The 17513-nt window shown below is 43.6% G+C and overlaps 1 protein-coding gene and 1 long non-coding RNA gene across 2 annotated transcripts in view; one reads left to right on the forward strand and one right to left on the reverse strand.

Moving 5' to 3' along the window:
- The window catches only part of MANBA (mannosidase beta), a 157674-nt gene that overhangs the window by 34612 nt on the left and 105549 nt on the right, over nucleotides 1-17513 (reverse strand). The window contains exon 12 of the mRNA XM_030190756.1: nucleotides 2753-2920. Coding sequence (XP_030046616.1) covers nucleotides 2753-2920 — 168 coding nt within the window. The remainder of the gene's footprint in view (nucleotides 1-2752; nucleotides 2921-17513) is intronic.
- LOC115461151 overlaps nucleotides 1-17513 on the forward strand; it is a 59048-nt gene that overhangs the window by 32521 nt on the left and 9014 nt on the right. The gene's annotated exons all lie outside the window — the stretch shown is intronic.

A 17513-nucleotide genomic window follows, 5' to 3' on the forward strand; every position in this document is an offset into this window, starting at 1 on the left:
AAGTATATGAATTTATTTGCATTCTGCAGAGGGAAATAAGTATTTAATCCCTCTGGCAAACAAGACCTAATACTTGGTGGCAAAACCCTTGTTGGCAAGCACAGCGGTCAGACGTCTTCTGTAGTTGATGATAAGGTTTGCACACATGTCAGGAGGAATTTTGGTCCACTCCTCTTTGCAGATCATCTCTAAATCATTAAGAGTTCTGGGCTGTCGCTTGGCAACTCGCAGCTTCAGCTCCCTCCATAAGTTTTCAATGGGATTAAGGTCTGGTGACTGGCTAGGCCACTCCATGACCCTAATGTGCTTCTTCCTGAGCCACTCCTTTGTTGCCTTGGCTGTATGTTTTGGGTCATTGTCGTGCTGGAAGACCCAGCCACGACCCATTTTTAAGGCCCTGGCGGAGGGAAGGAGGTTGTCACTCAGAATTGTATGGTACATGGCCCCATCCATTCTCCCATTGATGCGGTGAAGTAGTCCTGTGCCCTTAGCAGAGAAACACCCCCAAAACATAACATTTCCACCTCCATGCTTGACAGTGGGGACGGTGTTCTTTGGGTCATAGGCAGCATTTCTCTTCCTCCAAACACGGCGAGTTGAGTTCATGCCAAAGAGCTCAATTTTTGACTCATCTGACCACAGCACCTTCTCCCAATCACTCTCGGCATCATCCAGGTGTTCACTGGCAAACTTCAGACGGGCCGTCACATGTGCCTTCCGGAGCAGGGGGACCTTGCGGGCACTGCAGGATTGCAATCCGTTATGTCGTAATGTGTTACCAATGGTTTTCGTGGTGACAGTGGTCCCAGCTGCCTTGAGATCATTGACAAGTTCCCCCCTTGTAGTTGTAGGCTGATTTCTAACCTTCCTCATGATCAAGGATACCCCACGAGGTGAGATTTTGCGTGGAGCCCCAGATCTTTGTCGATTGACAGTCATTTTGTACTTCTTCCATTTTCTTACTATGGCACCAACAGTTGTCTCCTTCTCGCCCAGCGTCTTACTGATGGTTTTGTAGCCCATTCCAGCCTTGTGCAGGTGTATGATCTTGTCCCTGACATCCTTAGACAGCTCCTTGCTCTTGGCCATTTTGTAGAGGTTAGAGTCTGACTGATTCACTGAGTCTGTGGACAGGTGTCTTTCATACAGGTGACCATTGCCGACAGCTGTCTGTCATGCAGGTAACGAGTTGATTTGGAGCATCTACCTGGTCTTTAGGGGCCAGATCTCTTACTGGTTGGTGGGGGATCAAATACTTATTTCCCTCTGCAGAATGCAAATAAATTCATATACTTTCCACAATGTGATTTTCCGGATTTAATTTGTGATGTGCTATCTCTCACTGTTACCAATAACCTACCCTTCAATTATGGGCTGCTCATGTCTTTGTCAGTGGGCAAACTTACAAAATCAGCAAGGGATCAAATACTTATTTCCACCACTGTATAAGAGAACGTAAGATTCCCATCAACCGATTAGCCAAGATTTTGACCAAAAATGTAATTTCCACGTTTAAGAGAGATATAGGGTGATATGACTCAGGGAGAGCAGGGTTTCTCCCAGGCTTTAGAAGAACCATCATTTTCACCACATTATTTCTACACCAAGTATTGTAGCCGAGCCTTTAAAAGGGAGAGGATGACCAGTCAAAGAAGGTGAGACTGTATGGGAGGACAGGCAAAGAATGGATTCACATTTAGAAATATTCAAAAAGTGCAGATTGGAACTGAGCCATGCAAAGACCTGAGAAAGCGTCTGTTATCCTGGATAACAGTGAGCAAAAGGTGCAAGAAAAACATTTTAAAAAGAGCTGGAGAGAGGACAGAGTCTTGGGGTACTCCAATTAGAAGGGGGAAGAATGGAATAGAAGAGTGGTTGAAGGAGAGCTGGTAGGAGTGGCCTCTGAGGTAGCTTGAGAACCTGGAGAGGACAGTACTGGAAATTCCAACAGAGTGGAGATGACAGAGAAAAAGCTTGTAGTCCACCAGATTGAAAGCAAAGGACAGGTCAAGGTATACCAAAATCATGGAGCAGCGCTGATCAAGAGAGGTCCAGATGAGGTCGTGTGAAGCCAATAGAAGTGTCTCAGTTCTGTGGTGTGGGCTGGTAGGGGTGAAGGCCATTACTGTGCCTGATGTATTGAACTAACTGAGAATGGACTAGTTTCTCCAGGACTTTGGAGAAAAAGGGAAGATTAGATATCGGACGAAAATTGGAGGGCTTAGAGGAATCCAGGTGTGGTTTCTTAAGCAGGGGACGGACAAGTGCGTATTTCCAGGTAGTAGGGAAGATACTGTTGGAAAGAGATGTGGCGAGAGCAGAAGCTGGACAAGGGGGGGGGGGGGGGGTCAGCAGGACGTTTGACTAGCGATGCGGGCCACAGATCTGGGATGAGGAGGTAACAAATACAATACATATATATATATACACCACACTACTCTTTTCTCTTTCTCTCACACACACACCATACTTCTCCTCACACAACTATACAACTGCTGCCAGCCTACTGAAACACAGTCTACTATGTATCTTTGCATTGAGCCTCATACATAGACATGTCTGCATCTGCAAATGAAGAAACGGTAAAAACTGTTTAAAAAAAAAACAACAACATAAAACACATTCTCTAGTTCCAACAACACACTTCAAACACAACATGTCAGGAAGCTCGGACCCCTCCAGTTGTGCCATCCAAATCCCCAGAATTCTATCCCCCACCATTGCAATCCTTTAAAATTTAAAATCCACTTACTGACAGAACAACGTCCCTGATATTCTTCACATAAAGTGTGACGTAGTCTTGGAAGTACACTTCCTTCGGCGTACTTGGTACAGGGAACCAGCCCTTGGCAAGGGCAGCTTCATTCTCATTATTTCCACTCCACAGGATAATGGAAGGGTGCGACCTTAATCTCCTCACCTGCAAATCAACATTCCACATATGGATCAATAACTGTGCCACCAGAAAAAGAGATCACTTCTCAGGCCCATGGACAGAAAGCCTCCTTCATATAATAGAAAAAATAAGAGAGAGGAATCAATGTGACACTCCTAATCCTGCAATGGCTTTTTTTCCCCATGCTTTAAACTTCAAGTGAAGCCCTCCAAATAACCTATCACATGAATTTCTTTCTTAATGATAAAACTATTATTTTCACTTTCAAAGAACTAGACAGTTAATATTCAGCCAGTGGTTGTCAGCAATCTTTTTTCCAACCTCCCTTCATCCACCTTTTTGACAGCCCCCTCCCCTCCCCTCCTGTACCTTAATGCGCCCTGATCTAGTGGCCTCTTCAGGGCAGGAAAGAACCCCACTCTTTCCTGCCTGGTGCTGCCCTGCTCGCCGATGGCGCCACTTCAAAATGGCTGCCAAGACTTCAGGAGGCCGCTGCTTGAAGTCTCGTCAGTCATTTTGAAGCAGTGCCGGCAATGAGCAGGTCAGCAGCAGAGCCAGGCAGAGTGGGGTTCTTTCCTGGCCCAAAGAGGCCACTAGACCACCAGGACAGATTACGGTATGTGAGGAGAGGGCACCCTGAAGCATGCCGCTAGCCAGCCAGCTAGCCAGGCTGCCTGCCCTCCAGCCAGCCAGCCTGTCCACCCAGAAACCCAGACAAAATGGGCAGGTTGGAAAAAACTGGCCAGATCCCTAACAGTCCCATGAAAAGGAGGACATGTCCGAGGAAATCCAGACATATGGTAACCCTATGTGAAGGCCCTGATATCCTGGAACAGAGATGTCCAGTTTGCAGATGCTTCAAAATAGGTTGAACTGGTTCTTCAGAATGCACAGGAGACATGTCCTGAAAAAACATTCTTGACAAAACTGGAGGAACTGGTTTTAGCTGACCTGGAGTTCAACTGTGTAGGAGCCATGGCTAGTCACAAAGCACAGAGCTACAGAAATTTAGAAAAATGAAGGCAGTTGAAGACCAGGGGACTCATTTTCAAAGCACTTAGCCTTCCAAAGTTCCATAAGTAGAGAGGTGTGGTAGCCGTGTTAGTCCACTCTTAAGGTTATCAACAGAAACCAAACAAAATAAAACATGGAAAAGAAAATAAGATGATACCTTTTTTATTGGACATAACTTAATACATTTCTTGATTAGCTTTCGAAGGTTGCCCTTCTTCGTCAGATCGGAAATAAGCAAATGTGGTAGCAGATAGTATATATAAGTGAAACATCCAAGCATTAGTTTGACAGTCTGACAGGGTGGGAGGGTGGGGGTGGGCAGGAGGTATGCATGGGGACATCAAAGCATTTCATTGGTATTCTAACAGGATGGGTGTGGGTAGGTGAGAGGAGGGTGATAAACAGAGAAATACAATTTTATGGTTTATAATGGGCTAGAAAACCCAGATCCTTGTTAAGTCCTGTCTGTTGGGTGTCAAAATATTCAATCATTCTGACTTCAAAGGTCTTACGTTCCTGTATTGTTTTAAAGTTACCTTTCAGGATTCAGACTGCAGTGACAGCAGAAAAAGCAACGTATAGTAGACTATAAGGTTGGCACTCTTTACTGAGATTAATGGTCAACGGGCTACACTGTGACCTGCCTACTGTTTATGAAATAGGTTATATTGTCCACTACAGTTTGGACTCATGATGTGTTCTCAAATTGGATATATTCTAATGCTAAAATTAAAATAAAATAAATCTTTCTACCTTCGTTGTATGGTGACTTTGCTTTTCTCATCATCTTGGTCCCGGTCTCTGGTTCTGCTGCTCTCTATCTATTCTCTTAACTCCGTTTCTAGGGCCCCCATTCATTTATTTCTTTAGTCTCCTCCTTTCTTCTTCACATCCTGCCCTACTTCCATAAGTAAAAGCTGTGTCCTCCGCGGACTGTATAGAGTGGATCCAGCTTTGCCTATTTTCTCCATTCATGTGCAGTTTTTCTCCTCTCTTCCCTTTCCCTCCATCCATGTGCAGCATTGCTCCTCTCTCTCCTCCCCTCCCTCCATCCATGTCTAGCATTTCTCCTCTCTCCCCTCCATCCATGTGCATCTCCTTCCTCTCTCTTCTCTCCCCTCCATCCATGTTCAGCATTTCTCATCTCTGCCCTCTCCTCCATCCATCCATGTGCATCTCCTTCCTCTGCCCCCTTTTCTCCATGTGCATCTCCTTCCTCTCTCCCCTCTCCCTATGTCCAGCATTTCTCCTCTTTCCCCTCCATCCATGTCCACCATTTCTCCTCTCCCCCCTCCATCCTTGTCCAGTATTTCTCCCCTCCCCTCCATCCTTATCCAGCATTTCTTCTCTCCTCTCCCCTCCAACAATGTCCAGCATTTCTTCCCCTCCTGTCCTTTCATATGCATCTCCTTCCTCTCTCTTCCCTCCCCTCCACCCATATCCAGCATTTCTCCCCTCCCCTCCATCCATGTCCAGCATTTCTTCTCTCTCCATCCATGTCCAGGATTTCTCCTCTCCTTCCATGTGCAACTCCTTCCTTTCTCCTTCTTCCCCTCCATCCATAGCCAGCATTTTGCCTCTCCCCTTCCCTCCATCCATGTCCTGCATTTCTCCTATCTCCCTTCCCCTACTCTCTTCCCTCCCATTCACTCTCTCTATTTCCTCACCTCCCTCTGCCCAACTAACATCACCTCATCTCTCTCCCTCCCCCCTCTTCCTCCTTCTCCTGCTGCCTGCCTCTGAGAGTCTGGCCCCAGCAGTAATCAGACAGTACAAGGCCCAGCACCAGCGCTTACTTAAGCGCTGAGCAGCCTTTGCTCCCATGCACTTGGGTAGGCCCTGTTGGTTCTGCTCTCTCCCACATGTATGCCTCAGAGGGGCAGTACCAGCAGGGCCTCCACGAGCTGATAGGCTCAAAGGCTCCTCAGTGCTGAAGTTAGCGCTGGTGCCGAGTCTTGTACTGTCCAATTACTGCCAGGGGCCAGACTCTGAGAGGCAGGCAGCGAGACGGAAATGGGATCAGCTCCATAACGATACCAATGGGGAGCAGGTAAAAAGGTTGCAGGAGTTATGATAATTTCTAACCCAGAGAAAGGCCCCCAACTCCTGTGGATCTTACCGTCTCATACTCCTTTTGAATTTAGACATTAAAATCCTGGCTAAAGTTTTACCAAACAGACTTAATGGAGTGATTGGGACTATACCGGGAGAAGATCAAGCAGGTTTCATACCTGGAAGATCCACTGGAGATAATGTGAGATGTACTCTAAAGAACAAAATATCCCCATGGCTCTTTTCACCATAAGTAGTGCCACACTGGGACAGACCAAAGGTCCATCAAGCCCACAATCCTGTTTCCAACAGTGGCCAATCCAGGTCACAAATACCTGGCAAGATTTCAAAACATTTCAACAGTGGCATAGTCACAGGTAGGCCTGGGTGGGCCGGGGCCCACCCACTTAGAGCTCAGGCCCACCCAACAGTAGCACACATTTAGCAGTAGCTGGTGGGGATCTGAAGCTCCGCCAGCTGAAGACTTCGCCCTGATGGTAACGAAAATGCTACTCTCCATGATACCGGCACCTGTGCATGCTCAGTTTTCAGCGCATGTCTGCTGCAGACTGCCAAGGTGGAAAGAAGCATTTTCCTGCCAGCTGAGATATATTTTTGGTGGTGGTTGGGGGGGGGGGGGGGGGGGAAACACTTGGTGCTCATCCACTTCTTGCCTAGGCCCACCCAAAATCTGTTGTCTGGCTACGCCCCTGCAGTACAATACATTTTATGCTCCGTATCCAAGAAATAAGCAGTGGACTTTCCCAAGTCCATTTTAATAATGGCTTATGGACTTTTCTTTTAGGAAGTTATCCAAACCTTTTTTAAACCCCACTAAGCTAACTGGTTTACCACATTCTGTGGCAAAGAATACCAGAGTTTAATTAAATATTGAGTGAAGAAATATTTTCTCTGATTCGTTTTAAATTTACTACTTTGTAGCTTCATTGCAGACCCCCTACTCCTAGTATTTTTGGAAAGAGTAAACAAGCAATTCATGCCCACCCGTTCCAATCCACTCATTATTTTATAGACCTCTATCATATCTCCCCTCAGCCGTCTCATCTCCAAGCTGAAGAGCCCTAGTCGCTTCGGCCTTTCCTCATAGGGAAGTCGTCCTATCCACTTTATCATTTTCGTCACCCTTCTCTGTATCCCATCTCTAGATCATTTATAAACATGTTAAAAAGCAACAGTCCCAGCACAGACCCCTGGGGAACTCCACTATCTATCCTTTTCCACTGAAAACAGTGACCATGTTGAAAAAGCATTTGATCAGGTTGAATGGGGTTTTATGATCCCATGTTTTATTTTGTTTTATTTCTATTGATTACCTTTAAAAGTGGACTAACATGGCTACCACACCTCTCTACTCATGATGCAGACATTAACTCATTTTGGGTTGGATGAAAATTTTGGACAATGGATATTAGCACTATATTCCTCTTCTACAGCAAGAATATGGGTAAATTTAGGTTGTTCAGAGGAACACATCAGGGTTGTCTCCTGTCCCCACTCCTTTTTGCTCTAGTTGTTGAGCCATTTATGGCAACAATCCATAAACATAAGTACATTCAGGATATTAGTCTAGCGAATGAGGAATTTAAAGTCATTGGGATGAAAATTTCCTGGAATTGTGGGAACAATCTGGTATACATCTCTCTGACCTCATGTGAACTTTCTTTAAATTAGTCACCTTACTTTCTAACTCCTCTTACTCTCTTACCTATCTATATGTTCTATCTTTGCTTATACCCTACACTGTCAATTAAAATGTTCTATTACGTATTCTGTTGACATTGTAAGTAGTATACTATGCCATACTTTGTATTGTTATTTGAATATTTTTACTGCTGTAATTGTCTATTGCTCATGTTTGATTTATTCTTACTTTACACCGCCTTGAGTGAATTCCTTCAAAAAGGCAGCAAATAAATCCTTATAAAATACAAAATAAATCCTAATATATAAATAAAATGTGTAGGAGACTTATTTGATGGTAGAATACTTAAGTCTTTTCAGCAATTACAATCACAGTATTTTCTTCCCTCTAAATACTTTTTTATATATCTTCAGTTACTGCATTTACTACATTCTTCACCAGTTCGTGAGCGGTTACAAATTAAGCTAGTGTCTTTTGAAGAAATTCTTTTGTCTGAGCCCACATAAAAGAAGCTCATTTCAAAAGTTTACAATTTACTTTTGGGGGACCTCTTATTAAACATTTGTATATGTGTAAATGGGAAAGAGATCTGGGAGTTACTATCTCAGATAAAGAATGGTCTGTTTTATATGTGACTATTTTAAAGAATTCTATATCATCTAATATGATTGAACAAGGTTTCAAAATGCTGTATAGATGGTATTTGTACCCTACTCGTTTGTCTTTGTTTTCCCTGACATGTTCTGACTGTTATTGGAGATGCAATGAGGGAAGGGGCACATATCATCTATGGTGGGAGTGTCCAAACTTTCTGGACTGTGTGTGTTCTGAACTGCTATCAGAGATGCTATGGGTCTCGGTTCTTCCAGCCCTGAAGGTATTTTTACTACATTGGCAACCTCTTAGTCTCTTAGACTCCCACTACAAGGTGTTAAAATGTTAAAAGTCTGTGTAGTAGTTATGCGTAGGGAAGTAACGAGAGACTGGTCAACTGCAACCCTTCCTAACTTGCTTTCAAATCAAAATCGAAGCTGTGGCAAGCTTACTATCATAGTAAGTTGACTTTCAAAGATATCACCAAAACAGGGAAGCAGTGGCGTACCAAGGGGGGGCGGTGGGGGCAGTCCGCCCCGGGTGCACGCCGCTGGGGGGGTGCCGCGGCGCGCGCCTGTCGGCTGCGAGTTTGAATTACTACGCTAAATTCTCTCGTTCGCTGCAGCTCCCTCCCTCTGCCCCGGAACAGGTTACTTCCTGTTCCGGGGCAGAGGGATGGAGCTGCAGCGAACGAGAGAATTTAGCATAGCGATTCAAACTCGCAGCCGACAGGCGCGCACCACGGCACCCCTCCACTAGCGGCGTGCACCCGCAGAGGTGTCATTTCGCCGGGGGGGGGGCACGCTGCACCCGGGGGGAGGGGTACATCTGCGATCCGCCCCGGGTGTCGTCGAGGCTAGGAACGCCACTGCAGGGAAGATAAGGTATCCTGATATTGAGGTTGCAAAAGAGACCGTAGTAGATCAGGTGTCCCTAAATATAATTAAAAATCAGACAAAAGATTGCAAATTAGTACTGTCAAGTACTAAGCATGATGTAAATAGGAGCAACAAACACAGGTTGAAATGTCTATATGCGAATGCCAGGAGCCTAAGAAATAAGATGGGAGAGTTAGAATATATTGCACTAACTGAAACATTAGATATAATAGGCATCTCTGACACCTGGTGGAAGGAGGATAACCAGTGAGACACTGTCATACCGGGGTACAAATTATATCGTAGTGATAGGGTGGATCGAATTGGTGGAGGAGTAGCATTGTATATTAACGAGAGCCTTGAATCAAGTAGACTGAAAATTCTGCAGGAAACAAAACACTTCTTGGAATCACTGTGGATTGAAATTCCATGTGTAAAGGGGAAAAGGATAATGATAGGAGTGTACTACCGTCCGCCTGGCCAGGATGAACAGACGGATGCAGAAATGTTAAAGGAAATTAGGGACGCAAACAAACTGGGCAACACAATAATAATGGGTGATTTCAATTACCCTGATATTGACTGGGTAAATGTAACATCGGGACACACTAGGGAGGTAAAATTCCTCGATGAAATCGACAGCTTTATGGAGCAGCTAGTACAGGAACTGACGAGAGAAGGAAAAATTCTAGACCTAGTCCTTAGTGGAGCACATGATCTGGTGTGGGAGGTAATGGTACTGGGGCCGCTTGATAACAGTGATCATAATATGATCGGATTTGATATTAGCTTTAAAGTAAGTACACATAGGAAATCAAATACATTAGTGTTTAACTTTAAAAAAGGAGTCTATGATAAAATGAGAAGAACAGTGAAAAAAAAATTTAGAGGAGTGACTGTGAGGGTCAAAAATTTACATCAGGCGTGGATGCTGTTCAAAAATACCATCCTGGAAGCCCAGGCCAAATATATTCCGCGTATTAAAAAAGGAGGACGGAAGACCAAACGACAGCCAGCGTGGTTAAACAGTGAGGTGAAGGAAGCTATTAGAGCTAAAAGAAAATCCTCCAGAAAATGGAAGAAGGAACTGACTGAAAATAATAAGAAACGGCATAAGGAATGCCAAGTCAAATGCAAAGCGCTGATAAGGAAAGCTAAGAGGGACTTCGAAAAAAAGATTGTGTTGGAGGCAAAAACACATAGTAAAAAGTTTTTTAGGTATATTAAAAGCAGGACGCCGGCAAAAGAATCGGTTGGACTGCTAGATGACCGAGGAGTAAAAGGGGCGATCAGGGAAGACAAAGCCATAGCAGAGAGATTAAATGAATTATTTGCTTCGGTCTTCACCGAGGAAGATTTGGGTGGGATACCGGTGCCGGAAATGGTATTCGAAGCTGGCGAGTCGGAGAAACTTAATGAATTCTCTGTAAACCTGGAGGATGTAATGGGGCAGTTCTACAAACTGAAGAGTAGCAAATCTCCTGGACTGGATGGTATTCATCCCAGAGTACTGACAGAACTGAAAAATGAGCTTGCGGAGCTATTGTTAGAAATATGTAATTTATCCTTAAAATCGAGCGTGGTACTGGAAGATTGGAGGGTTGCCAATGTAACGCCAATTTTTTAAAAAGGTTCCAGAGGAGATCCGGGAAATTATAGACCGGTGAGTCTGACGTCGGTGAGGGGCAAAATGGTAGAGACTATTATTAAGAACAAAATTACAGAGCATATTCAAAAGCATGGATTAATGAGACAAAGTCAACATGGATTTAGTGAAGGGAAATCTTGCCTCACCAATCTACTACATTTCTTTGAAGGGGTGAACAAACATGTGGATAAAGGGGAGCCGGTTGATATTGTGTATCTGGATTTTCAGAAGGTGTTTGACAAAGTACCTCATGAAAGACTCCAGAGGAAACTGGAGAGTCATGGGATAGGAGGTAGTGTTCTATTGTGGATTAAAAACTGGTTAAAAGAGAGAAAACAGAGAGTAGGGTTAAATGGTCAGTATTCTCAATGGAGAAGGGTAGTTAGTGGGGTTCCCCAGGGCTCTATGCTGGGACCTCTGCTTTTTAACATATTTATAAATGACCTAGAGATGGGAGTAACTAGTGAGGTAATTAAATTTGCTGATGACACAAAGTTATTCAAAGTCGTTAAATCGCGGGAGGATTGTGAAAAATTACAAGTGGACCTTACGAGACTGGGAGACTGGGAGACTGGGCGTCTAAATGGCAGATGACGTTTAATGTGAGCAAGTGCAAAGTGATGCATGTGGGAAAGAGGAACCCGAATTATAGCTATGTCATGCAAGGTTCCACGTTAGGAGTCACAGGACCAAGAAAGGGATCTAGGTGTCATCGTTGATGATACGTTGAAACCTTCTGCTCAGTGTGCTGCTGCGGCTAAGAAAGTAAATAGAATGTTAGGTATTATTAGGAAAGGAATGGAAAACAAAAATGAGGATGTTATAATGCCTTTGTATCGCTCCATGGTGCGACCACACCTCGAATATTGTGTTCAATTCTGGTCGCCGCATCTCAAAAAAGATATAGTGTAATTAGAAAAGGTGCGGGGAAGGGCAACGAAAATGATAAAGGGGATGGGACAACTTCCCTATGAGGAAAGGCTAAAGCGGCTAGGGCTCTTCAGCTTGGAGAAAAGGTGGCTGAGGGGAGATATGATAGAGGTCTATAAAATAATGAGTGGAGTTGAACGGGTAGATGTGAAGCGTCTGTTCACGCTTTCCAAAAATACTAGGACTAGGGAGCATATAATGAAGCTACAATGTAGTAAATTTAAAACGAATCGGAGAAAACTTTTCTTCACTCAACATGTAATTAAACTCTGGAATTCATTGCCAGAGAATGTGGTAAAGGCGGTTAGCTTAGCAGAGCTTTAAAAAGGTTTGGACAGCTTCCTAAAGGAAAGTCCATAGACCGTTATTAAATGGACTTAGGGAAAATCCACTATTTCTGGGATAAGCAGTATAAAATGTTTTGCACATTTTTGGGATCTTGCCGGGTATCTGTGACCTGGATTGGCCACTGTTTGAAACAGGATGCTGGGCTCAATGGACCTTTGGTCTTTCCCAGTATGGCAATACTTATGTACTTATGTATGTACTTCTATACATCATGGACGTTTGGCAGATCTGAAAAGCAATGGAAACCTTTCATCACTTGGTATGAGTTGGACTCTTCTTCTCGACTAGGACATAGTAGAATAACTCAAGAAAGTACTAGTATTACTGCATCATTACTGCATCACAGAGACTTTTGAATTTGCTGATATTTGGGTAAGAACAGCTACTAATTTTGCTTGGCTAGTTATTTGGAGATACTGTTTATAGACTTGTTATCGCACTGTGATCTGGGGTTTCTTTTTTCTTTTTCTCTTATACTGAGTTTAATGGGTCTTTGTAAACTTTTTATAGATATTAATAGAGTTTCAAATAGAAAAAAAATAGACTCACCTTTTGTGCATTTATGCCTCGGAGGTATTTAAACACCTCAATCATATCTCCCCTCTCCTTCCTCTCTTCCAACATATACATATTGAGATCTATAGGTCTGTCTCCATAAGCTTTATGAGGAAGACCACCGACCATTTTAGTAGCTGCCCTCTGGATTGACTCCATCCCCTTTATATCTTTTTGAGGGTGTAGTCATCAGAATTATACACAGTACTCTAAGGTCTCAACAGAGACTTAAACAGAGGCATTATCACCTCCTTTTTCCTGCTGGTCATTCCTCTCCCTATGCACTCAAGTCTTTGCTACCTGTTTGGCCACCTTAAGATCATCTCTCTCCTCTTTCATGCACAAAAGTACATCACCCTCTAACTTGTACCGCTCCCTTGGAGTTTTGTAGCCCAAATTCATGACCCTGCATTTTTTAGCAGTAACTGCCAAATTCTGGACCATTTTTCAAGCTTCGTTCGGTCTCTCCTCATGTTATTCACACCATCAGGGGTGTCTACCCTATTGCAGATTTTGAAATCATCTGCAAAGTGGCAAACCTTACCAGACAGGCCTTCAGTAATATCGCTTATAAAAAATGTTCAAAAAGAATCGGACCAAGAACCGAAATTTGCTACACACCACACATCCTTTTCTTCAGAGTGAGCTCCATTTACAACTACCCTCTGTCACCTTCCACTCAACCAGTTCCTAACCCAATTAGTCACTTTAGGGCCATACCGAGAGCACTCAGTTTATTAGTCATCTATGCGGAACCGTGTCAAAGTCTTTGCTAAAATCTAAGAACACCACATCTAGAGCTCTCCCTCGATTGAACTCTCAGTCACAGAAATTAATCAGACTTGTCTGACAGGATGTGCCTTTAGAAGCATTTCCATTAATTTATTTACCACAGAGGTTAGATTAACCAGCCTTTAATTCCTTACCTCCTGCATCCTATCTTCAGTCCTCCAGGACCACTTACAATTCTAAAGAAGCATTGAAAAGGTCATTCAGCAGAGTCACCAGAACTTCTCTAAGTTCCTTCAGTACCCTCAGATATATGCCATTGCGTCCCATCGTTTTGTCCACCTTTAGTTTAAGCTAGCTCCTCATCAGCACAGTCCTCTGAAGATCATTCTATTACTGGTACTTTGCACTGTCCCTAATGGCCTCACAATCTAAGTTATATATTGTACCTGGGACAATGGAGGGCTAAGTGACTTGCCCAGAGTCACACAGAGCTGCAGAGGGAACTGAACCTGGTTCCCCATGATCTCAACCCACTGCCTACTGTCAGGCAGTAGCGGGAATCAAACCCGGTCCCCCAGGTCCGCAAGCTGCTGCACTAACGATTAGGTCACTCCTCCACGCCATTTGTGTTTGTCTTCTGCAGTCCTACTCCTGACCCTTCATCTATGACTACAGAACAGAAATATTTATTAAGCAATTCTGCCTTATCCTTATAAGCTTCTGCATATTCCTCCCCTTCACCTTTGAGTCTCACAATGCCACTTTTGCACCTTCTCCTATCATTAACATATCTAAAAAATGTCTTGTTTCCCCCTCCCCATTTTACCATATTGCCTACTTTTTCTTTCATTTGCATCTTTGCTTCCCTGACTACTTTACCAGCTTCTCGTAGCTTTTCCAAATATTGTCGCCTGTCTTCCTCTTTCTGCAATCTCATTAGTCTCTGGAACAAGGGTCTCAAACTTTTGCACAGAGATATAGTATAGCAATACTAAGACCCTCTTACCTCGCAAAGAGGATGGAGATGAGGTGCATCTCAGCGCCTCTCAGTGTGTATATGTTCCCTTCTCTAGAGAAGAACAATGTGTTGTCACCACTAGGGGGCACCCTAGTAGGATTGTCTCAGTCCTAACGCTTCCACTGGAGGCAAAGACTGCTTGAGTGAAGTCTACCTTTCTGTAGTGGAAAGGGATAACCCTGAGGGACTCCCTTTCTTCTGTGGTTGACCTACCCTGCCCACTTCTTTAACCTCTCGGGTATCAGCCCCCCGGCCTAGGCAGATGTCTAGCAAATAACCAAGCCTTTGCAAGGTTTGAATAAACAAAATACCATTTATTCTGGGCAACACAACATTCATTCACTTAAACAATGCTGCTCTTTTCACCCTCCAGAGAGTAACATAATGTAACAAAAGTATTTCTTGGTTTCCCAGCACAATTATATAATAGAAAGTCAGCTAAACCTTTATTCCTTGTCACAAGCTTGTAGGAAATACCTTATACAACATACAAGGTTCCCTTTAAACACATCTTCTTCTATTACTCCTGTCCAAATCCTCTCTCTCTCTCTCTCTCTCTCTCTCTCTCTCCTCCCCCCTCCCCCCCCCCCCCCCCCCCCCCCCACTTTTCTCTCCTTGGCAGTTCCTTCTTGTAGAGACTGTTAGCCTTGCTAGAGTGTTTCCAGCCACACCCCTTTCCTGGAAGTGCTATGATGATTAGATTAGAACCTTTCCCAGCTGAGAAGAAATAGACTTCTGCACTACATCTCCCAGTAGCTGCAGCTTCCTTCCCAGGCTGCCCGCTGAGCCTCTCTCTCATATCTGGTTCTCAGCTACCCCTCCTCCAAGGCTCTTGCGTTTGATTAAAGGGATTTTTGCTGGAAGAAGATGGCATATCTCTCAGGTAAAGACTTTTTTAACCTTTGTTTTTGCTATTGTTTTGGACCTTTCAGCTTTAACTGGGTATTGCAACTGGTTACTTCATAACCTCCATTACCCGTGAGGTCCTGACCCAGCTGATGACTCACAGTGTCAAATGCCAAGAGCTTCTGGTGCATCAAAAGATCCTGTGCCATGATCTTTGGCAATAACGGACACTATTCTGGGAATACTTGCTTCTATACCATTGCAGAAAGCCCCTATGCAGAGGGGCTCAAAACCAGAGACATGTGGGTTCTTGGTGTAACGGGAATGATTGTGCAATCACCTTTAGACCTCTTCTTGTGGTCCTCTACACCATCCCCAAGTAAGAGGGCCAGAATCTTGGATGAAGTGTGATATTTTCTTTACCTAGAATCATGATGATTTCTCGTTACAGAAGAGGGCTGTTGCAGTGCCTCTCAAGAGAGACTCTAGGGGTAGTGGCCCTCAGCTTTCTAGCCTTAGGTGACATTCAGCTATGGTAGATGCAGCTGGAGGACGTCATGATCTGGTCCAAGGCAGTGGTAGTAGGTCACATGGCCAAATTTGATAGATATACAGTGGAACCCCAGTATTTTATGTATCCTAGTCACTGCATTATATCATTGCATTAAATGTGGGATCGTGTTATAGAGCAGACAGAGCTCACCCAAAGTTGTTTTCACACTGGCACTGAAAATGGCCATCAGCCGTGTAGACAGAGCTCACCCGAAGTTATTTTTACACTGGGGTAAAAATAGTTAGACATTGGCTGGAGTGTTTTTCATGTACATACAGGTGAGGCCCACCCCGGTGTAGTTAGACATTACCAACAGAGGAGCTGTATGTAAAAGTCACGTTATATGCGGATTCATGTTACTGCGGGGAGCAATATATTGGGGTTCCACTGTATCCCATATAGGTGTTTAAAAAAAAATATCTGAGCTAGGGTATGCCACAGGAGAAATGGAAGATGCAAAATCAAACTAAACACTGATTGGAGGAGGAAGGTCAAACTCTTATTATTCTTTTCTTATACTGAAAGAAGAAAACAGTAAACAAAGAATTGAGCTGATAGTACTGAAGGTGTCAAGAATCATTCATTTCAGACAGTGCTAAAAGAAGAGAGCAGGGTTTGCATCCAACGCAAGGTGCAGACAAAAGCAGGAAGGAAAGATAGCACAGTAACTCACACAGGCTTCAAAGAGTGCTAAACAAGACAGGATCTATGTTGGTGCTGTCAAATGAAGACATTCGCTGGTGTGACTGATTTCGTCCTGCTTCTTGACGGTAAAGGATAGTGCCTAAGAAAGTATTACTGTTTTCAACAATCAATATACCAATATATTTTATTTCTGTCAATTGTTTAGGATCAAAATGTCAGTCTGACAAATTACAAAAATCATTCAGGTTGATATTCAAAAGGGTTTATATGTTTAGCAGTGACCACTAAATGTAGAAACCCCCTATCTGAATTTTCAGTGGCACTAGGCAGAGGGTGCCTCTGAAAATTCTTACAGACTGCCCCGGTGCTGTCCAGACAGTGCCGGGCCAGAGCAAAGGCAGAGTGCTGGTATTCCGTCTAATTATGGACAGTTGGCGATACTCAGCTGCTATCCTTCTAGCTATGCAGATTAATTTAGGAGAGTAAAAAGACTGTTCTAGATTAATCCACTTACCTACATGAATAGCAACTGAATATCAATCATCGCTGTACATGCATATTCAGTAGCACCACCAATTCTATTGATAATGACACAAAATATATGCAAGATTTTTAAAAGTTGAACGCAGGGTATAAATATTTACTAGAGAGTATTTAGGAGGCTTTAAGTCCATCACACTCACACCTTATTTCTCTGGACATGTAGTCTGTAAATTTCACAGTTCCAGAAATTGGTGTCATCAAACCTAAGGAGTTGATATTCAAAGTGATTTAACTGGCCGGTTAACTCACCAAGTTAGTGCTGCTAAAAATAACTGGTCAGTACTGAACTAAAAACCAGCTATTTTGGAGATGTTCCGGTAGCAGATTTGGCATTTGGCTGATTAAGTGCCGATATTCAGCATTTAACCAGCCAGATTAACTGCATAAATAGGAGCACATAAAAGCCAATCCTTTCCTTATGCAGTAACCCACAGCCAGTTAAGTGCTGAATATTGCACTAGCCGGCTCTGGAAGCCCTGAAATTCAATTCCAGTGCCTGGACATAATCTGGCATTGAATTACCAGGTTTAATGCCAGTGGCAGTTAGCAAAACATTAAGAGGGACATTTTTGATATGACATCTAAATCTGACTTTGGA

Source organism: Microcaecilia unicolor, chromosome 2 (assembly GCF_901765095.1).
Source record: "Microcaecilia unicolor chromosome 2, aMicUni1.1, whole genome shotgun sequence".
In the NCBI taxonomy this organism is placed as follows: domain Eukaryota; kingdom Metazoa; phylum Chordata; class Amphibia; order Gymnophiona; family Siphonopidae; genus Microcaecilia; species Microcaecilia unicolor.